Genomic DNA, 23,055 nt, shown 5'->3' on the forward strand with positions numbered 1-23,055 from the left:
TGGATAAGCAATGCAAATTTATGTTATTCCAAACATTTGCCCTTCGCTTGGTCATAATTTCATCCTCTTTTCTTTTAAGACAGATTCCACCTGATAGTTTCGCAAAGGTCTTTTTTAATAAACTTCAGGTACAAAATGCATTGTTAGCCCTTTCCAAGAACATCAAAGTAAATGAGGTCAGCCCTCTGATGCACTTTCAAATAAAACCTGAGGAATTCCTTCCTCTCACACACACCCCAACCCCGATATTTGGGACACTGAGTAATGAAAAGATAACCGCGTAAGCACGAGGAGGATTAAGATGAGCATCTTCGTTGAAATGAAAACGGAAAGCTTCCTTCAGTCTTTGCCCTTAACTTACCCTCACCTTGAAATGTAAAAAGCTGTCTTTGGCAGTCATCCCGAAACGGCAGTTTACTGGGCTTGGTCTCTTGGGCTTAACCCTCTGCCCAAACTGACTGAACCGCCAAACCACAATCCTAGGGCTGAACTGGGTTTCTTTCTTTTCAAACGGAGTGCGGACCTTATTCACACCCATACGCCCGCAGAATTAATTTCGGTGGAAAATAATACATTGGCACCTCCTTCTCATGGGCGGATCATGCCCATTTAGTAATATTTACTCGTCAGATTCATATGCCTCCTTCGAAAGATGTCTCAAAATGGATAAGGATTTTATTCCACTTTATGGAGGCCATTTCCGTTAGGGAGAAAGTCTCTTACAGTATCAACTCAGTGACATTGCTGCTCCAATCTTTTGAACTCCAACGAAAAAAAAAACAACACAAAAACGAAGTCTTGAAGCCTCTTGGCGCTGGAATCAAGTCCAGAGAATTCCAACGCCTTTAAATTCGGAGATAAAGGGTTTCTCTAACAAGGTTCTAGCTCCTTTACACCCCCACCCCGTCTATTAAAAAATAAAAATCCAAATGTTTCTAATTTGGGGAGTGAAACTGATCGAATTCCGTTGGGATTACACCTGCGTCACAACCGCTTCGATTCAAGGCTGGGCTCTACACAGAAGGTAAACCGGGTTAGATTCGGGTTCTTACCTTCCCCTTCCACCCTGCCCCCCCCCTCCCCCAAGCCCTTCGGCCGGAGGTTTTGTTCCCTTGCTGGAGCTCAGGCAAGACAACAGACTTGTTCAAGGCCGGCCCCCCCCCCCCAAACTAGATTTTAGGTGCCAGGCGTCAAGTTTGTTCCCAGAGATCGGGCAAAAATCCAGTGCAGTCAAAATGCCTTGCTCTTTAACCCAGTCCCGTGAATATTCCCACTCTCCGCGTTTTGCCTCCTTCTGTTCATAAGCTCAACCATTGAAGGCACTTTGGGAGGTGGACCGGGCCGCACCCAAAACCTGGGGCGGAGCGTGGGTGGGAGTGGAGCAGGCCTTCCCTTACCCGAAATAAAGGCCTGAGGGACAAATCTGTGCTTTCGGCAGCGAGAGGCCGACAACTTTTCAGAGCGGTTGTTTTTAACAAAAGGAGCCGGCTGCGTCTGCCTGCTAACGCCGGTTTTGCTGAAAGGCGAAGGGACTGCGGGATTCGGAGCCCGGACAATTGTAGGCCCCACCTCACCTCGTCCCGGCCCACGCATGTTTGGGCAGCGGTGCGGAAGCAGAAACTGCTCAGGGGAAAGGAAAGGGAAGGCTGCTTGGGTTGGGAGACGGTCAGCAAGTTCAGACAAAGTCAAATGGCCAAACACTTCTGAGAAGCAACGTTTATTACTATTATTATTATTTTTGCTTGTTTTTGTTTTCACCGTAGAACCAGGTCCTGAATTTCCCAGAAGCCCAGAATGGGAAAGTTTTTTTTTTTTGTTTCTCTGCTGCAGGAGTAAATCCATCTTCAGCACTGAAGCAGCACCAATGTTTTGTTTTGGGGTGTGTTTTTTTTTGGTTAAAAAAGAGAGAGGGAAAAATCTGAAGAGGAAAATACAACAAAACACAACAATCTTTTTTATTCTTCTTATTTATGTAAATCAGGTCATCACTGGACAAGAAACCAAGTTCTACCCATTACCATAACAGTTTGTCGATAAAGAATGGAAAAAAAAATCAGATTGGGTACTATCTAGTATCAAGCGCTTGTATATTTTTTTTGTCTTTTTCTCTTTTTGCTCTCAACCCTCCCAAGATTTAAATTCCCCACCCATTCACAGAGGTATAGTCACAGATAAATAATTCCCAAACTACTTGCTTGCCGTATTTACACAATCCCATTAAATTAAGCATAAATAAATATATACAAACTCATCATTGAATACCTTTCCCATTTTTTAACCCACCCCATTATTTTTCTGAAAGAGACCCTGAAACAATTTATATTTTTCCACTGTTAGGGAAGGACTATTCAAGAATAGAAGTCAGAGTTGCCGTTTTAAATGTTTTGTGATGACATAAAAAGAGAATGTAATTGATTTCCCAGTCTTATTTTCTGTATAGGAATTTGCCTTGTAAGTCCTCAGTTCTTGAAATATTCACTGTGGGAGCACAGATTCCCTTCTATGCTCCCAAGGGTTAACTTTCCTAGAGTGGGTTTCAGAGAACGGGTGGGTGGCAAGAGGTTACATGGTCCAGGCTCTTAGCCACCCATGTTTCCTTTCTCAGGACACGTGATTGCTCACTTTAAATATTCTTTTAAAAACATAAGATAGAAAATTGGAGAAAACAAATACCAATACTGAAAAACATACACTCACACATATATTTTAATAAACATATGGCCGAGAACATACATCAGTGCAATTAAAGCATTAATTTGTTAACTGCAGATAAGTTACTTTTTAGAAGGGTGGATAATTTTAGTCAGAGCCATCCCACCAAGAAAAGGGCATTCAGTGCTGAAGACATATCATCATCATCGTAAGAAATGGGAGACTTCCTTAGAGACACTCTTCTGGGTGCCAAAACTCCACTTTGTGAAAGAAACAACTAAGAAATCTCTCTATTTCTGCTGCCATCTAGTCGTCATCCAGATTTTTTTCAGCCAGTTATGCATTTAACAATATATTTGTAAGAATCCCTCACTCCATTACTTCCAATTCCCACTCAGCAAAAGAAACACAAAGGTTTTAATAATACATGGAAATGCCCCTAAGGTAAATCCAGTGGAAGAGCAGGGATCATACCTTGATCTAATAAGCAACTCTAGAGCAAGGTGCTTGTAATTGACTTAAAGCCCAATTAAGCAGCAAGTTTGTTCCACTAGTGGATCATTATCCCTACCACTTCAGCAGTTTTTCTTTTAATGACAATTTAAGCAGATAATTGGGCAGAAAAGAAGGGGCAAGGATGGAATGGGAGGATCCCTTTAAAATGTCAACAGAAGACACTGGTTTCCCAAAGTATTCTTTTAGATCCTCGGTGATCTTTCAGGGCTTTGGGGTTGGATGATGATTCATTCCTTTCTCCCCCCCATCACACACACACACTCCCTCTGAAATGTCTTGAATTGCTACAGTCCCAACATCCTTCCCTACCAGTCATGCTACCATTGCACTTCCATTACTATCTCAACGGTGATGTATTGCCCCCTCCCCTCTAGAAGACTGCTGAGAACTCACTCAGCTAACTGAAGGAATTGACTGAGCCAAAGGTGAAAAGAGAAAGCTATGAATTCAGAGCTTTCCTTCACTCAGATTGATTGCAGGGCCTGGCCGTAGGGAAGTTGTGCTTTCCCATTTTCCTTCCATGTCTATGAGATATGCCTCACAATAACATGTAGTTTTTCCTCAGGTATACCAAAGTGGTTTCAATATGGAGCTTGGAAAGAAAGCAAAGGCAGGCCATTTCAAAGAGAAACCACCCCAAAAGGAAACAGTCAAAGAGTCCTTTCTTTCACAATTGCTGGTTTCATTTAAAGGAAGCCTGATGTGAGAAATTGTCACACACCTGTCCACCAATATACTGAAACCACAGTGAAAGAAAGTTTTATTTGAAACAAATTCCAGAAATTCCCTTTCAAACAATTTTTCCTTAAGATGCAGAGTTCAAATACTCACGACTAATAGAACCTTCCTCTCTAAATTACTCTAGAAATCAAACAGAATGTTTCTGGTAAGGTGATTGTATCACTGTGTGGCTCAGAGACGGAGCAACTGGCCACACCATCAAGCCTATACTTTTCCCAGAAGGTAGTAATAGGAAAAGTTGTGCCTGTTCTATGTGAAGCTGCTGACAGCCAGAAGAAACAACAGTTGCCAAGTACCTCTGCCATTCAAAGCATTAATTCTTCTTACATCATGTAGCTGAAAAACAGGCTGGTACCTAATTATCAGAAACAAGACTCTTGGGTGAGAATACCTTGTGGCTTTGCAGGTGGTATTGACCCCTCTATCGGCTCTTGCCAGCAGTGCCATTGAAGGATGATGCTAACTGTACTGGTCAAAACTGGAGAGCTATGTAAGGGGTATACGTGGTAGCACACCTGTTTGGCTTGAGACAACAACCGGTGGTTTCTCCTTTAGATGTTGTTGTGTTGTTGTTTTTGGAGGGGGGAGGGGTTATAACAAAGCTACTCCATTCATATATATCCATATACATCAGAATATTTAAACAAAGGAGAACAATTTCCAAGCATAGAACAAGATGTGCAGGAAGTGTTTGGCAAAGTGTTTGTTGGTGTGCTCCAAATTTAGCCTCTAAGTGACACAACCAAGTAGCAGCCAATCTTAATTCCATAATAATGGAACAAGGTTGATTTAACAACTGGATTGTTAAAGAGGGAGACAATTACTTTATTTCAAGTGACTTTGGGAGAGTCCTTAGCAAAGCCTCACATCATTTCTATGCCTGGGAAGATTTGTTCCACCAAATCTTGGTGGGATGGTGTTTAATTTACCCTTTAAAATAAGGTTTAATTTACCCTTCTCCACTATCTGATCAAGAGATCCTAAAAATGGAAAAGTCTGGACACTGATTTCTTATTCTGTTTGTATCTTCTTCTTTTTCTGTCAGAAATCTTGTGCCTTTAATGGCTCCTTACAAGAATTCCAGTAAGGGCAGCAGATGAAGCGTCAAAATGCAGAAAATGGGAAAACTTCATATTCTCACCAAAGCACAGAAATGAATGACATGAGAATCAACAGTAGTAGATAGCTTTTAGCTGCCACAAGTGTATATAATCTCAAATTATATTGCTTTTCAGCAGGATTTTCTCTGAATCTTAGGAATGCTGGCTTTCCTATTAGATTCTTTTACAGCAATTTGATACACAGGAATTTTCAAATAGCTTCTTCTGCTAAGGATTATATTATGAGTTACTTTTAATGATATTGCAGATTTGTTTCTTTCTATGTAGATATTAGCTGTGACAAGAACTTCGTTCCTGCTCCCCCAATCCTGCAATAATACTGGGGAAATTAAATGAATTAAAATGACAATGCTATGTTATCCCCATGTAATCAAAACATTCAGTTTTCCTCAGACATTTTAAAGAGATTTGATTAAAGATATTTTTTCTACAACTGCAGTCCACAGGGATACCAAACTGTTTCCTACAGTAATGCAACATTGCCCTTTAATCAGGGACCATAGTACCAAAAAAAGTACTATGTAAGACAAACATTTGTACATTGACTTTATGATGCAGCTCTACAGACCAGTACTGGGACTGTATAGGTAGTGCTTAAATATCATATGGTTTACAGAGATTAGAAAAGTGAGACATGTTGTTTTATTTTTATTTGACCAAAGTATCGACTCAAATTATTATCATAAATTTATCTCACTCATAAATTAATATCATGTGATTTATTCATGAATGAGATTTAAATAGTATCAATTACTTTTAAGACTGTATTGATAACTATTATTTTAATACACTGCTTCAAGAAAAAGTCGGGTCCTGCAGCTGTGATGTAACAGTAGCATGGGCAGCGAATCTTTTATATACTCAAGTAATTGACAAACTCTTTAAGAAAAAAAAAACCTTAAAAGTAGATGGGTCAGATTATTAGCCTCTAGGAACACTGATGGGATGTGGAATAAAATTACCAAAAATAAGAGGTGGGGGAAGAGTAGGGCTTGGCATAGCAAAGGATGGATTGCACAAAATGTATCTCTGAAAATATGAAGATGCCAATCAGTGTGTAGACAATACTGCTCAATCCATTTGTGCATTCTGCTGCAGGGTCACAGAATCTGTTGGTGATACCAAAAAAACAAAACAAAACACCTTGTGAAAGAATATTCTCCTGGAATAGTTAACAAGTTATTGGGGCAGAAGACCCTAGCCAGTAAAACCACTGGCACTTCTTTCTAGTTCCTTCTGTCTTTATGATACTCATATGCATACACAAAATTTGCTTGAGGGTCAGCAAGCTGAGATTGGGACACCCTTATCGAATAATGCCTCCAAACACCTGCTCTTTAAAGCTAAATAATAATTGATCTTCCCATACCATTCAAAAAAAAAATCTTTCAAATTTTATTCTAAAACAGCAAATCAGGTTTCTCTGGACTGTTATGCAACAAACTTTAGCAACATTTAAAAGTAAAAAGCAGGCATATCTGCAATTCAGTCATCAATATCAGTTACATGTCTATCACCTGTTCAACTTTTCAATTCTTCTGCCTCAATGTCTTGTTTAATGATTATCCGTATCTTAGGCACAAGCAGTTGAATTTTAAGTAATGGAATATTTCCTCAGTAGGCCTTTTTAATGTTAATTCAGTATGGATCTTTCATGTTCACATTAACGGGTGGAATAGTAAATCATTTTTATTTTGCAATAGGGAACTTGCTTGTATTTATAAAATTTGGCAAGAAAGCCTAAATTCAGAGAAAAGAGAAAAGCAATCAATACTACAACTGCTTTCAAGTACCATATAGGGTCCTCTAAAATAATATGAACATAAAGATCCATTTTGCCTTTTCCTTTCTTCTATTCTTTCTGGATGCTAGAATGGACAAGACATACAAACAAGATACAAGTTTCCAGTATGTCATATAAAGAAAGATATCTGAAAAGTATGCTGTGTAATTCAGTCAATATTAAGCACATTTAAATTCCATTGGCTTTAATAGGATCAAGTCCAACACATACTCAATTCTCTGAAAAACAAATGTAGCAAACTGGGTAGACGGAAGGGTAGTTTTGACTTTTACTGTGTTGCATGATGAAAGACATTTCTTTTCCCTTAGGGACAGTTCCTACTACACTACATTATTTAATATATTAACTGTTTAGCCTGTTAATTGCCTTGATAAATTGGGCAGCTTTTTAAAAGAAAACACTAGTACTCAAGACAGCAAAAATGAACCAAAACTTATTTTCCCCCTCAAGTAGAATAAAATGGCTACACTAAGATAATATCACTTGACCAAACAATAAGAAAGTATGCTGTTGACTTCATACTATTGTGGTTTTTTTTTTTGCTATATTCCTAATTAAAATGAATTGATGTCATATGGAAATTCAGTTAAGATTTTTCAAGTTCTGCAATAGCCATGATCACAATGTTATTGCAAAAATGCTGTGCTTAATCACTCCTCCTCCTAAAATATCACTGAAATTGGACAGATATGAAAAGATCAGAATTTAAAGCTTCTCCCACAACTCAACTAATAGTTGGCATTAAATAAATTCCTATTAAAGTCAATAAAACTGCAATTTTAGTATTTAGATATTATATGTGGAAGCGCCACAGATTGATGAACTTTCCTGCCTAGATAAATATACTTGGAAATGGTGCCTTAAGATGCCCATAGACAATAGACTCCTATTTAAGAGCTTGGGAACATGTCTCATTGAAAACAAACAAAATGGTGAATTCCTGATACCAGAATTGCTCGATGTGGAAAAAATAGCTTTAAGTACATCTTAATTGGCTTGGTTGGGAACTAGGAATCACGGTCAGCTTCCAAATGCACAATACATAATTTACCACCTATGGTATATAGCTTCCTATATGGAAACAGGACTGATAATTATAAATTAAGAATATTTCAAGCATCTGCACGTTGATACATTGCTGTATATACGCTGCAAAAGGTGCAACTGTCTGGCATATGATATGTACAGTTGCTTCAAATGAAACATTAACCACTGCTGTCTTATGTGATCCCAGTTTATAGTGTAAAATAATGTAACTTTTACTGAAAACTGCAAGTACCCAAATAGCATTTGAAAACTGCATTTCGAATAAAAAGTTGACTTCAGCATGGATGATTAGCCATAGACCCAAGCCTTCAACGTTCCCTTAAGTGGAATGAAATTCCACCAAAATTAATGGAACTTACAGCCATGTAATGTGTTTGGGATCAGGGTGGCAGGCATAATACATCTTTATCCTATTCTCATCTTCTAGAATGAATTCAGTATGTGAGGCCAAAATGAAGCATAGACACAAGCTGTTGTGACAAAGGGAAACCATCTTTCAAAATGCATGAAATACCATAGCCACTGTCATTTCAACAAAACCTTTGCAAAGTGATAACATGCAGGGTGACATTCATTTTCCCCTTAAGAATGATTTCTTTTCCTACCTACTCCAAAAAGGAGTTAAATGTTTTAAAAATGTAATTCTTACTTAATTACTCTAAATTATTGCAAAATGGCAAATTCCTCCTCTTCCACCCCAGGGTCAAGACAACTATTTATCTTCCAAGTCAAAATTTGCAATACTCCTTTGATAACGAGGAGAAACTGAATTCTTTAAATTTAGAGACCAATTTAATAATGAGCCATGATTCTTATTATACCTTTTCTAAAAGAGGAAATGTATTTTAAAAAAATCTGTTTTTACTCTGTGCATCAAACACTATCGGCCCATCTCCCAATTGTTTGTTTTTTTTTAATATTGGAGGACATAGTATTTGCTTCTAAATCAGCATCACTCGCTCAGTTAGTGAAGCCTTACTTAATCTATCCCCTTTGAGCTTCTTTAAAGAAGTACACCTGCAGAATTCCAAAACAACTGACTTTGATTTGAAAAAGAAAAATTTCAGAATTGTGGATTTTCATCTCAGTACCTGATGAAATGTGTACGGAGCTCTAGTCCTCTTTGAAGAAGCTCATAAGCCAAGCGGGCAAAGCTTTGGGAAACAGAAGAAAATTAAAAAGGTGCATACTCCTGAGAAGGTTTAACATACTTATCAAGACATTCTTCTTATTAACATTTCTTTAAAAGCACAAAGAGTGTGTCTGTGATCTGAGACATTTTAAAGAGAGGCAGTCATTGCTCAAATTTTAGTATAAAAATGTACAGAATGATACCATTATCTGTGACATTATCTCTACCATTACTGTTCCCAGTCTAGGAGGCCGAACTGCACTCCAATGCATACATGAATGTCTTCCATATGTGGATTTTCACTTTTGCAGCACACACTTTCATTTGTGCCTCTTATGGGACACTGTGAACCCTCCCCTTCAACAGGACAAGTTATTTCATAGAAATGTAGTGTTCCAGGTGAGAGCTCCATGTGTATTTTAGAAATATTCTATCAAACAAACTAGGAATAAAGATTACCAGTTTCAGGCACAGGGCCATTTCAGTAGTAACATTTGCCCTCCATACAACAGTAGTTACGAAAAAAGTTGCAGTTGAAAAGAAAAGGCATGTTGATCTTTATATCTATCCACAAAATATTTTTCCCTTTCCTGTTCACAGTTGGTGCATGCCTGTGCAACTTTTTTCCACAGGTACATCTTCATGAAAATGTTTGCTTCATACTGTATTATGAAACAAAGGGTTGACTCTCATTGTCAGCTATTTGGTTTCAGACTTAGCCATGCTGAGTTTTAGGTCTAGAGTTAGTTATGGCTAATTTAGATTACAGTGGGTCTCCTCCAAATATCACCAAGTCTGGATCCAATTCAGTACCTTAATGGAGCATATATACATAAATTCTACACATCCTTATTAATAGAAAAAAAATGATTATTTGCAGCCCCCCCCCAAGTTTTAGGATTAAATATGTTAAGTGGGCAGCTTTTGATTAACACTTTAGGTAGAATATCCAGAACAAGCAGAGGCACCTGAGAGCAATCCATTGGCTCTTCCACTTACTCATCCATATACTGTAGTTAGTTACATTTTAACATTTTCAGAGCCTGAACCCATCAGCTCTGCATGTAGTTACTAACAATTCTTCTTAATGACTCATGGTTTGGACAGACCCAGATTTGGTTCTTTCCCCCTTTCTTCCCACTATTAGGAAATCTTTGGGCCAAATGCTACTGATAAATTTGAGGCTCAGCTATTTAGACCACAGAGAGAGAGAACAGCAACATTTTGCACAAAATCAGGAAACTTGCTCTGAACGGGACAGTCCAATATAAAATATATCCATCCCTTAGGTTTTTCTTTCTACTTTAGATAAGATTTTTAAAAATAGTAATAATACAGAAACAGACTGTGTACCTCAGCCAACATAGCAACATTATCAAAATGATTCTTCCAGTAAATTATTGATTGCTTTTATCTGTTATAATTTCATCCCCACCAAAAATTATTTTAAAAACAGGATTGTGGGATGACAGAAGTGGAAAATCCTGGATGTTATCTTCAAAAGTTCCTTTGCCACAGAGCCACTCTTCCTGTTCCAATGTGCGCCTCTGACCTTATTTTCTTTCTTTTTTTTTAGTTACTTGCAGATGTGATCTACCTAGCATAATTCTTCCAAAAACCAATCCAATATTTTAAAGCTAAAATTAAATGTTTTTTTTTCCTCCCAAAGGATCGCTCTCAATCTCTCCTTTAATTTCTGTTTTACCCCCTATTTTCATTAGCTTGCTTTCTGGGATTTTCTCTCTCTCTCTCTCTCTCTCTCATTTTCTGTGCTTTTCTTCCTTGTCTCCAGTTTTACTACCTGGTCCTTCCCCAGAAGTGTGCCTGTTAGCAGAGTTGTTGTTCAAGAACATCTTGTCCATGCCTTTGAGAGCTTCCGTCAGATAATTCTGGAGAGCAGTCAGAGCAGCACAGATGGCTGGGGACCCAAAGCCATGAGTGATGAGACTGAAGTGAGTCAAGCAGCTCTGGATCCCTGGCTCCAAGATGGGTGTTGGTCGGCTATTGCCAATGGGTGTCCGGTCTTGGGCCAAAAGATCGGTAAATTCTTTACACACTTGCCTGGAGATGAAGAAAGCAGAGGACAAGAGGCAGGATCAGTCAGGATCAGAGAACTCTGGATGGATGACTATCAGCATATATTTGGGGGGGGGGGGGAAACAACCTACCAAAAGCTAACAATTAAAGCATTCTTTCAATATGGTGAAGAGATTTCCTTGGAATTTTGTTACTGTCCTCTACTTGCATTTTGCTCTTCCTCCAGAGCTAAGGGTATGAAATTTGACCTAAGGCACTTTAAGGTTACCACACTCAGGTTGAAAGATTATGACAAAGAAACCAAGCTCTGCCACTGCAGAGCAGGAACCTGAAGCAGGTTCTCAGAGCTATTAGATAAGTATATTCCATTTGTGATGCTTTAAGGAATTTGTTTCTTATTTTTACAATCACACTGAATGTACCTTTTTTTTTGCATTTAAATACGACTGAATTATTCAAACAATGCGTATTTTTTCAGTGCTGATAATCCTGAAAGAATATTCCAGTGCACTGTTGGAGCTTCTGCTTAAACAGGATTTCAAATTCAGTCTACAGAGGGAGCAAGTCCCTGGTGAGATTAAAATAATAAAATAAAATTAAAATAAAATTAAAATAAAATAATAATAAAATAAAATAAAATAAAATAAAATAAAATAAAATAATAAAATAAAATAAAATAAAATAAAATAATAAAATAAAATAATAAAATAAAATAAAATAATAAAATAATAAAATAAAATAAATAAAATAATAATAAAATAAAATAAAATAATACAATAAAATAAAATAATACAATAAAAATAAAATAAAATAAAAGGATGCTAGAATTATAAACAACCAAAAATTTTAGATCAAGAGGAAGAAGAAAAAGATTCAAATAAAATCAACTATGATTGCTGCAAGTTTACTTAGGGGGGGAAGTACTGAATGAAATATTTGAAGAAATATGCATACAACTGCCCATTAATCGCCAAGCGCAACATCCCCTTCTTCCTCCATCAGGCTAATCCATCTACATGAGTGTATGCCACAAGTAAAAATACAGTTTTGCAAGAAAAGCCTAGCCCAGCTCTGCTCTGCAAGTATTCCTAAAATACACTGAATAGAACTACATAATAATAGCTGTAAGGTGATAAATTTTATGGAGAAAATAAGCCATTCATACCCAATAAGAAAATATAAGAAATAAAGGAGGTGGGTTTGTATGAATATCTGATATATTGGATGCAGTGATTACAGCATTACTCTACAAGAGTTGCCATCATACATTTATTTTGAAAGTAAGGCCATTTTTTAAAGTAACTAGTCAAAACTGTGGCATATTTTCACATTTATATAGCAGAAGCCAATTTGTTCAAGATTCCCCAATGTATCCACGATATGCAGAAGTTTGAATACAGCAATTTAAGCATCATTGTATTCTGCAACCACATACCTCTATCATTTAAGGAGGAAAATCAGCTTAACCTACCCAACAAAGTTGTTGCCATAAGGAAAACAGAAGAGAAGCATGTTTAACTATACAGTACTGTCTTTAGGTTGTACAAAATAAAGGCAGGTTATAAATTTAATCAAAATGATAATGCTACTGCAGTTAAACTCAGTAATAGTGTAACCAAGTATCTCACTCCAAATATCGTTTGCATTCAGAAGAGTGAAAGCTAATTAATGATCTAGACTGTAAAAATCAGGACAGTCATCAGACAATGGTGAAGAGTTAGAGAATTCTGTATCTCTGCTGCTTTCTAGTAATCATCTGGATTTTTACAGCTCAGATCTGATAGCTTTAATAATGTAATAAGGAGAAAAGTCCTTCTGAAGTTTGACATTCCAAGTAATCTATAGATGGTGACTTGCTCAAATGAACCAATGCATAACAGAATGGTTAGAGAGGCATGCTGGACATTTGTCTACAATTCTTTTATCAGCATACCTGCACAGAGTTTAAAGAAAAAAGTAAAATCTCCTTCAAGTTGAGCTGAACTCAACTTGATACAGATAAGTATTTCTGGAAACAGTACAGAAGTAGTTTGGTATTGCTTTCTTTTGGGCCGCTTAAAAACACAAAACAAAACTTTCAGGCCCTATTATTCTCTGGTATTTTCCAAGATTTAACCAGTATGGCCATTCTTAGTTTCAAAACTCAATGTCAACTTTCTGGCCCATCAGTCAAGGCAGATTGGTTTGCACATTCCATAGTTTGTTTAAATCTCATTATAAATAAGGTACACATAACTGGCTCTTCACCATAAATCACTAGAAACTGTAGTGGCTTGGTCCACAAAACTTGCTGGCCCAAAATTCTTAAACTGCAACAAACAGGTATTTTTCTTTCTATGACATCCTATGTCTGAACCATCAATTTGAGCAGGGCTATCATGCCAATAGTTTTATTTGCCAGTACCTAAAAATGATTCATTAGTCAGCAAGAGAAATAAGAGACATTTTAAATGTGATGGGAGTGTATTTAGCTCTGCTATTGTACTATTATTGTTTACCGTGCAACTGATTGTTTACTGTGCAAGTGATGAAATGAGCATCTTGGCATGACATCACATGCATGTACCTAAGAGGTTTAGTTACTCATAAGCCCTGTTCTGTCATTCTAACCAAATGGCCAGATTCTGCAGATTCCCTTCTGCAGAGAAAAAAAGAGCCGTGGCAGAGGAACTGGGGCTGAGAAGACTGCTAGGACGAGCCCTAGCCAAAGATTTACACAGGGATTTAAAGCCTTCAGAATCATGGAAGATGTTAAGCAAGCCATATGTTGCTACCTAAATTGTGACTGCTCTATTGGGACTTTGATTACATAAAGAACAGTGTGTTGATTCACTCAGATCTTTCCTGAACTCTCTCACTGTTTCAAGTTTACCCTCCCATGTATCTGGGATGGGTGAAAAGAGGAAGAGCTGAGATACTGTTGCTAAAGCAGCCCTATTTTTATCTGTCCCTTTTTTTGTCTGTCTATCTGAAGACCAGGAAGAGAAGTTGATTACAGATTTTTGCCACGAATAGCCATGGCCAAACTACTTCAACCAACTACCAAACGTAGGTACGGTACAAAAATGTGGTTAAAGCAAGTTTTTTAAAGTCCAATGTAGTCCACATTTGAGACCCATACATCATATGAGACAATCTTACATCTGATTTACAGTAGCACAGAGTATGGGTGACATTCATGTAATCAAATACAAGTAATTTCATATAGTCAGAAGACTAGGGAAGACTATAATACAACCGTATGTCTCACAAGGTATTAAATCTATAAGCATTAATTTTTGAAAAGTAAACAACTTATCACGCAACGCCTCAATTTCAGTCTAAGCTGGTACAATTGTTTTTGTTTGTGACAACAAGAGCAAAGTTTTAAGACTACTCTATGGATACAACTTTGATTTACTGTCCCCACTCCTAGGGACTAGTCTCATTAAGATGAGGGGCAGACATTTCCATTCATTAAGGTTAATAGATGTATGAATTAGAATCCCGTATTGCCTTGCTCAACAATTTATAAATTTATAAGGAGAGTTGAAAAACAATAATGCCAGCGATACCAGCAGTCGTACTTTCAGTATGCTTTCTGGATTTGGAATCATTATGAGAATAGAAATGTTAAATTGAAAAAGCTTTTTACATTCTCAAATATGTATTAAATACACACACATACAATCTGACATTGAAAGTTATGCAGGTTGAATTCATACATAACTCAGAAATGAAATTGTTTCCATCACAAACATTCAGTTTAAAAAAAGTACAATTCAAGGTGCTGGTTACCATTTTTAAAACCCTACTAGGCTTGGCACCTGTTACTCGTCCCAGCTTCTGCCAACCTAGCAGTTCGAAAGTACGTAAAAAATGCAAGTAGAAAAATAGGGGCCACTACGGTGGGAAGGTAACAGCGTTCCGTGCACCTTTGGCGTCTAGTCATGACCACGGAGGACGGAGGACCACGGAGGACCACGGAGACGTCCTCAGACAAGCGCTGGCTCTTCGGCTTTGAAACGGATATGAGCACCGGCCCCTAGTCGGAAACGACTAGCACGCATGTGCGGGGGAACCTTTACCTTTACCTTTAGGCTTGGCACCAGAGGCTGAAGGACTGCCTCTCCCCTATTATATCCACCTGGTCCACCAGGACAAGAGGGCAGAGTATCTTAGGGGTCCCATCGTACAACTAGTGGGTCCAGGAAAAAGGGTCTTCTTAGTGGTCGCCCTTTCTCTATGGAACATAAACTATTTTGACCTTCTTCTTAGTTCTGATGCATAGAAAAATTCAGACAGAATGTTAGTCATGCCTGCTCATTAATATCCCACTGGTGACACTCTAGTTCCTTCCATGTTGTTCAAGACTTCAATTAGGCAAACACAGTGCCAAAGTAAATAATAAGTAGGCTAAATGTGTCACATTTCTAAACTCAACAATTTATGCCAACTATAGAAAGTTGATTAAAATTGACAAATTGATACAATCCGGAAGCTGAGATGACAGATGTGCCAGTGAGATGGGTGCATGCCAGTGTAATCCATCCATTATACAAACATTTAGAAATATGGAGCAAGGCAATTGATTGCAACATCCATTTTCTACACAGGTCAAAGTGATTTACAGGAAGGCACTGTATATAAATAGTAACCTCAGCATGAAATGAAGTTATAAAGCTGTATTACAATATGACGGCTCAGTTGTGACAGATTGAAAGTGACAGCAAGTGACAGTAAAAATTTAAAGAATCTTATTTGTGGGTCACAACTGTTAGAAGTATTAAAATGATAAAAAATTAAAAATGGAAAGGTTGATGTGACATACAAAATGATAACACATTTGAATCTTCAAAGACCAAAGGCAAGAGACATTAATATTGCTTGACCCTGCAGACAAGGGCAATGTAATTCCAATCACGTCTAAAAAACATCTGGCCAAATTTGGGCAAATAATTTTTCAGTCATCCATATATTTCCTTAAATTATGCTGTCAACAAAGCAACCACATTCTAAGGCAAAAAATAAATCTCTTTGGGACTTGCCTGCAAGACAGAACAAGTGGGGGAAGCAGTACACACTACGAAAAGGCCTAAGTCTGATATAAAGCACCAAACAATATGGCAGGGAAGCCAAAGGGAGGCATAAATCAAATAAACAGAAAAGCTATTGTAAAAGTTTCAATGGGCTAGGGGAAAAAAAGTCTAAATATAGCCACAGATTTAATATTCCCCCCTGCCAGCTCCCAGCTGCTATAGTAAAAGCATCAGATCTATGGATGATTAACTGTAAATATTGAGAAACATGCCTTGTAATTTATTTTTGCCATCTTGAAGGGATAGCTACAAGCCAGGAAGTCTACTGAAATGCAGATTTTTATGTGAAAGGGAATTAGGCCCAAGGTCAACCTTCCAAAGGAAAAATGGGGCAGAGAAGCTAGCATGTTCTCCTAGGTCTACACAATTAATTTGGGATGACAGCAATACATCTGAAGATACCTCAACTTTTATGGAAGAAAGGCACAGTAGCTAAAGCCACATGTATTTAGAAATATTTTATCCATGTAATAAGGTTGAGTTTGTGACATATTTTGTCCCATCTGCTTGGGACTCATGACTCAAAACTCTTACAGTTTCAAGAAATATGTCCTCCAGAAGCTGGCATTAAATGTGTTAAGACTGGCTTGTGTGATTTTTCCAATGTCCAAGTAACAACCACTGTAGAACATTTACATGCCCAATACCAAATTTAAACAGGCTTTTTGCTTCCTCATTATGCTGCCTCATTACCTCATGGTAATGCTTCAGTGGAGGAATAGTACAGAATAGTGAAGGATTATATATTTTCTTGCAACATCCATATCTGGATGAGAGAGCAGTGATCACAAACCTTTGGGTACAGAGGTCACTTCAGCAGTAATAGAAACAGGATGCTCTCTGCAACCGTTCAATAGGACTACTCAACCTTTTGGCCAAGTGACGAAAAGGTTAAAGTCAGAACTTCTGACAGTCTCATTTTGTAGTGACTATAGAATAAGCCAGATCTACTTAGTTACAGCCTCACAATTTCTCTTTGGTTGTGTTAATCTGACCCATACATGAGGCAGGTTACTCACAGCTCAAACCAAGTGAATTAACACACTCAAGCAGAAAAGGGGGAAATTGCAATAATGTTCACAAAGAATGAAGTCTATCTAACATACAGTATATGGAATAGAGAGTTATTCATATGAATAAAACATTTAATTAAGTAACATCACTCATAATTCAAGAACAAGGGTAACACTGTGGGATAAATTATCATCTTATCAAAATTGTCAAAATTGTAATTGATTTTATAATTCTTCGCTACATCAGGAAAGAAAAACAAACCAAAGCACCTGTTCGTTATACAACAACTGGAATAATATAACCATTCAGAAAAATTCAAAATATTGGAGTACCGTAGCTAAGGAATTATTGTAGAAATGATGTAGATGATTATAGAAACCCCAAATTAAAATGTGAACTTTGTTCACATCTTGCCAAATCATTTTTATTGAACAAGCTGTAATTAGGAGTTGAATAACACACAATAATCCACAGTCATGTATCACACTTTTCACATATCACACTGATCCAATATCTGGTTTGTTTGGTTTTGGCTTAGCATATCATTTAAACCTAACTACAATTCACAGACAACTGGGTAGGTAGTCCTCAGTAGTTAACAATGGTAATTGGGACTGGGAGCTGTATTGCTAAGGAACCCATCATAAAGAGCCATCTCACGTGACCATACCGACTTACAATGGCAATTCCAGTTGCCATTGTTAGGCAACTTCTGTTTGGTCATTAAGTATGACATCAGGTAATCACCATTTGCAAGCTCCTGCCTGGTTCCTAATTGACTTTGCTTGGTGGAAGGTGGAGGTGAAGGTTGCAAATGTAGATCATGTGATCACAGCATGTTGCAATGTCATAATTGCAAACTGGTTGTCCAACGCCCAAATCACATTTGTATCATTGTGGGAATGCTGCAGTGGCCACAAGGCTACAAGGGCCAGTCCTAATAAGCCTTCTCACCCTTCGTCATAACTTTGAACAACGTGAGCTATAACATCTACAGTTCCCAGATAGGATATAGAGAAGTTCAGCCACCAGACCAAGAACAGTTATTGTTGCTACTTTACTTCCTAAATACATGCCTCAAAAGACCCTCCAAAAAGTTTTGTATAACACATAGAATAATCCAAACCTTTCATGTTAATTATTTCTACAGCCAATATTACAAGCCTTTTATTAAGTTTATCTACATGTAAGAACATAATGTGTTTTGCTTTCAAGTATACGTGTGGAAAGGAAGGAGGGAAGGACAACTTCTTCTGACTTTTATTTTACCAGTATTGTAGAAGAGTTCCTGGTACTAAGGCATGGCCACCACATGCAGACCCCTATTAAATTCTAGCAGCTGTCTTCAGGAAAGCAGACATGAAATAATTTTCTGAAGGGCACCCCAAGTAATCTACCTAATATCTTTAAATGGGTCCACAAAAAATAATGCTTAGAACATTGTGACGAGAAAATTGTGTACTTAATGATTTTGAATGGGTTGGAATATATATTATGCTAATCTACTATAAGACTGAAACCAAAGTTTTCGCTAGTACAGGTAGTCCTCAGCTTATGACCATACCTGAGCCCGGAATTATGGTCACAATTTGCATTGTTTGTTAAGTAGGCCATTACCCGAGTGAGCCAATTTTATGATATTTTTTGTAGCAGTCATTAAGCCAATCCCCATGGTTGTTAAGTAAATTCATGGTCATTAAGTGAACCCATTGACCACAATGGGATTTTTTGCAGGAAAAAAGTAAACTCCAGTTTCTGATAAAAAAAACATAATTCACAGTCATATGACTGTGGAATACTGCAAACTCATAAATGCAGGCCAGTTGCCAAGCACCCAAAATGGAATCACGTGAACACTGGGGGAAGTTGTTGTAAGCTCAAATTTGGGTCATAAATTCCTTTTGGAGGGGTAGGTGGGTCTACTGTAATGGTCGCTTGAATGATTGGTAAGCAACAAGTCATAAGCCAAGGACTACAGATAGTCCTCACTTAGCAACTACAATTGGGACTTAGCAGTCACTAAGCAGAAAAATCACATAAACTGGTTTTCTGTACCATTGTAAATGTCAAATGGCCGTTAAATGAGGCAACTGGTAAGCAGATCTAAACTCTAGCCCTGCGTTCTTCCAGCTGTACTTTTTCCTCTTAAGACAATTTCCACTGATCTTCTAATTTCTCCAGAGCATTTCTTCTTACTCAAGCTCCAACTTTCATTCGCTAAACCTCTTTCTTTTGTACAGTGCATTTTGTGACTCACTTAGCTTCTATTTCTTTATTTACTTGTTGACTCCTGGCAACTGCCTGGATTTGTCCCTTTCTTGTCAAGGTTTCATTGCCTTCTTCCCTATGGCTGAGAGGGGTAACTAGCCCAGAGTCACCCAGCTGGCTTTGTGCCTAAAACATGATTGGCAATAATTCTCCTGGTTTCTTGCTTGGTACCTTAACCACTGTAATAAATTGGTTCTCTTCTACTTCCATAAGACACTTTTTGTTTGGTTTTGGTTTTTTTTCACTCCTCTTCTACACTAATTTTATTTTTTCCTTCTATCTAGAATCTGAGCTACAAAACACTGATCCTAGAACTCCTTTGCTAGTGCCGTTGACCCTAGAGAGTAATGCTGAAAAATAAAAATATTAATCTTTATAAGCTGTTAGAATTTTGACACATGTAATATTTTATTAAGGGACGCGGTAGCTCAGTGGGTTAGGATGCTGAGCTTGTGGATCAGAAGGTCGGCAGTTTGGCGGGTCGAATCCCGAGTGCCGCGTAGCAGAGTAAGCGCCTGTTACTCGTCCCAGCGTCTGCCAACCTAGCAGTTCGAAAGCATGTAAAAATGCAAGTAGAAAAATAGGAACCAACACGGTGGGAAGGTAACAGCGTTCCGTGCGCCTTTGGCGTCTAGTCATGCCGGCCACATGACCACGGAGACGTCCTCGGACAAGTGCTGGCTCTTCGGCTTTGAAACGGAGATGAGCACCGGCCCCTAGAGCCGGAAACGACTAGCACACATGTGCGGGGGAACCTTTACCTTTACCTAATATTTTATTATGTATTTCATTTGTAATATCTGAACTTCACTTTTTTAGAATTAAAAGCAAATCTCTAAGAGACAGCATTAAAAACTCACTGTTTATAAATGTCAGTTCAGTAAAAATAGTACACTTAAAACCATAATGGCTTAAAAACTGCAACACGAGACCAAATCGGGTGATATAGCATTACTAAATATCTGGGTTAACAGATTCGCTATAAGACCCAGGGCTAACACTAGAAGACCCTTTTCAAATGCTAAATATATCTGCACAGTAATCTTTATTACCAGTTAACTGCTAGAATTAGCATAGCAAATTATTTTGTTCAAGATTCACACTGCTCCTCATAAATCAGCAATTTAATTTGTTACTAATTTTAGTTATTGTACAAAGATTCAGAGTGGATAAATATTCCCTCTTTAAACAAGTGAATTCTCAAAATTGTCTGATTTCATAACAAAGGAACTACGGTATTTCAACAGCATCATGAATGCACCATAGCATGTTAAAAACATGGACTGAAAGTACTTAATATAATCCTACTTCTGAAACTAATCAAATGTGATCTGTAAGCATACCAAGCAGTATATGTAAACCTCTTTGAAGATCAAGTAAACAAATAAAATACGCTTAACATTTCACTTATTGGGCATGTGAATGCTACAAAAGTGTATTAACTGTAAAGCTATAATAAAATTTTAATAGCTTACATTCTACTATTCCAACAACAAGATGCAGCATTTAAATCTAACATGCAACTGGACAATTTGTAAAGTATCCAAAACTATGTTTTCAGTATGAAGAATATTTTTGCACAGAAAAGTTTTGTTGTTAGCTGCGAAGTCGTGTCCGACCCATCACGACCCTATGGACAACATTCCTCCAGGCCTTCCTGTCCTCTACCATCTTCTGGAGTCCATTTAAGCTCACGCCTACTGCTTCAGTGACTCCATCCAGCCACCTCATTCTCTGTCGTCCCCTTCTTCTATTGCCCTCGATCTTCCCCAGCATTAGGCTCTTCTCCAGGGAGTCCTTCCTTCTCATTAGGTGGCCAAAGTACTTGAGTTTTAGCTTCAGGATCTGGCCTTCTAAAGAGCAGTCAGGATTGATCTCCTCTAGGACTGACCGGTTTGATCGCCTTGCAGTCCAAGGGACTCGCAGGAGTCTTCTCCAGCACCACAGTTCAAAGGCCTCAATTCTTTGGCGCTCAGCCTTTCTTATGGTCCAACTTTCACTGCCATACATTGCAACTGGGAAGACCATAGCCTTGACTATACGCACTTTTGTTGACAGGGTGATGTCTCTGCTTTTTAGTGTGCTGTCTAGATTTGCCATGGCTTTCCTCCCCAGGAGCAAGCGTCTTTTGATTTCTTGGCTACAGTCCCCATCTGCAGTGATCTTGGAGCCCAGAAAAATAAAATCTGTCACTACTTCCATTTCTTCCCCGTCTATTTGCCAGGAATTGAGAGGGCCAGATGCCATGATCTTGGTTTTCTTAATGTTAAGTTTCAACCCAAGTTTTGCACTCTCCTTCTTCACCCGCAACAAGAGGCTCTTTAGTTCTTCTTCACTTTCTGCCATTAGAGTGGTATCATCTGCGTATCTCAGGTTGTTGATATTTCTTCCGGCAATCTTAATTCCAACTTTTGATTCATCTAGCCCTGCCTTTCTCATGATGTGCTCTGCATATAAGTTAAATAGGCAGGGCGACAGTATACATCCTTGCCGGACTCCTTTCCCAATTTTGAACCAATCAGTGGTTCCGTGTCCAGTTCTCACTGTTGCTTCTTGACCCGCATATAGGTTTCTCAAGAGACAAATAAGATGGTCTGGTACTCCCATCTCTTTAAGAACTTGCCACAGTTTGTTATGATCCACACAATCAAAGGCTTTAGCATAGTCAATGAAGCAGAAGTAGATGTTTTTCTGGAACTCCCTAGCTTTCTCCATGATCCAGCGTATGTTGGCAATTTGATCTCTAGTTCCTCTGCCTCTTCGAAATCCTGCCTGTACTTCTGGTAGTTCTCGATCCACATACTGCTGAAGTCTAGCTTGTAGGATTTTAAGCATGACTTTACTAGCATGAGAAATGAGTGCAATGGTGCGATAGTTTGAACATTCTTTGGCACTGCCTTTCTTTGGAATTGGAATGTAAACTGATCTTTTCCAATCCTGTGGCCATTGTTGAGTTTTCCAAATTTGCTGGCAAATTGAGTGTAGCACTTTTACTGCATTGTCTTTTAAGATTTTGAATAGCTCAGCTGGAATACTGTCACTTCCACTAGCTTTGTTGTTGCTCAGCTTTTCTAAGGCCCACTTCACTTCACATTCTAGGATGTCTGGCTCGAGGTCAGTGACCACCTCATTGTGATTATCAGGGACGTTAAGCTCATTCTTGTATAGTTCTTCTGTGTAATTTTGCCACCTCTTCTTAATCTCTTCTGCCTCTGTTAGGTCCCTGCCATTTTGGTCCTTTATCATGCCCATTTTTGCATTAAACGTTCCCTTCATTTCTCCAATTTTCTTGAAAAGATCTCTGGTCCTCCCTATTCTATTGTTTTCTTCTATTTCTTTGCACTGTTCATTTAAGAAGGCATTCTTATCTCTTCTAGCTATTCTCTGGAATTCTGCATTCAATTGGGCGTATCTTTCTTTTTCTCCCTTGCCTTTCGCTTCCCTCCTTTCCTCAGCTATTTGCAAAGCTTCCTCAGACAGCCATTTTGCTTTCTTGCATTTCTTTTTCTTTGGGATGGTTTTGGTTGCTACCTCTTGTACAATGTCGCGAACCTCTGTCCATAGTTCTTCAGGCACTCTGTCTATCAGATCTAATTCCTTAAATCTATTTGTCACCTCTACTGTATATTCAACAGGGATATGATT

At 38.1% G+C, this 23,055-nt stretch overlaps 1 protein-coding gene across 1 annotated transcript in view; it reads right to left on the minus strand.

Moving 5' to 3' along the window:
* Positions 1–2,066: 2,066 nt before the first annotated feature.
* The window catches only part of TFAP2B (transcription factor AP-2 beta), a 38,013-nt gene continuing 17,024 nt past the window's right edge, over positions 2,067–23,055 (minus strand). The window contains exons 4-6 of the mRNA XM_083348683.1: positions 10,815–11,074; positions 8,973–9,035; positions 2,067–6,139 (exon numbers count right to left, since the gene is read on the minus strand). Coding sequence (XP_083204809.1) covers positions 8,995–9,035; positions 10,815–11,074 — 301 coding nt within the window. The 3' untranslated portion in view covers positions 2,067–6,139; positions 8,973–8,994. The remainder of the gene's footprint in view (positions 6,140–8,972; positions 9,036–10,814; positions 11,075–23,055) is intronic.

The sequence above is a fragment of the Vipera ursinii genome (assembly GCF_947247035.1).
Source record: "Vipera ursinii genome assembly, chromosome: 1".
Classification (NCBI taxonomy): Eukaryota; Metazoa; Chordata; class Lepidosauria; order Squamata; family Viperidae; genus Vipera; species Vipera ursinii.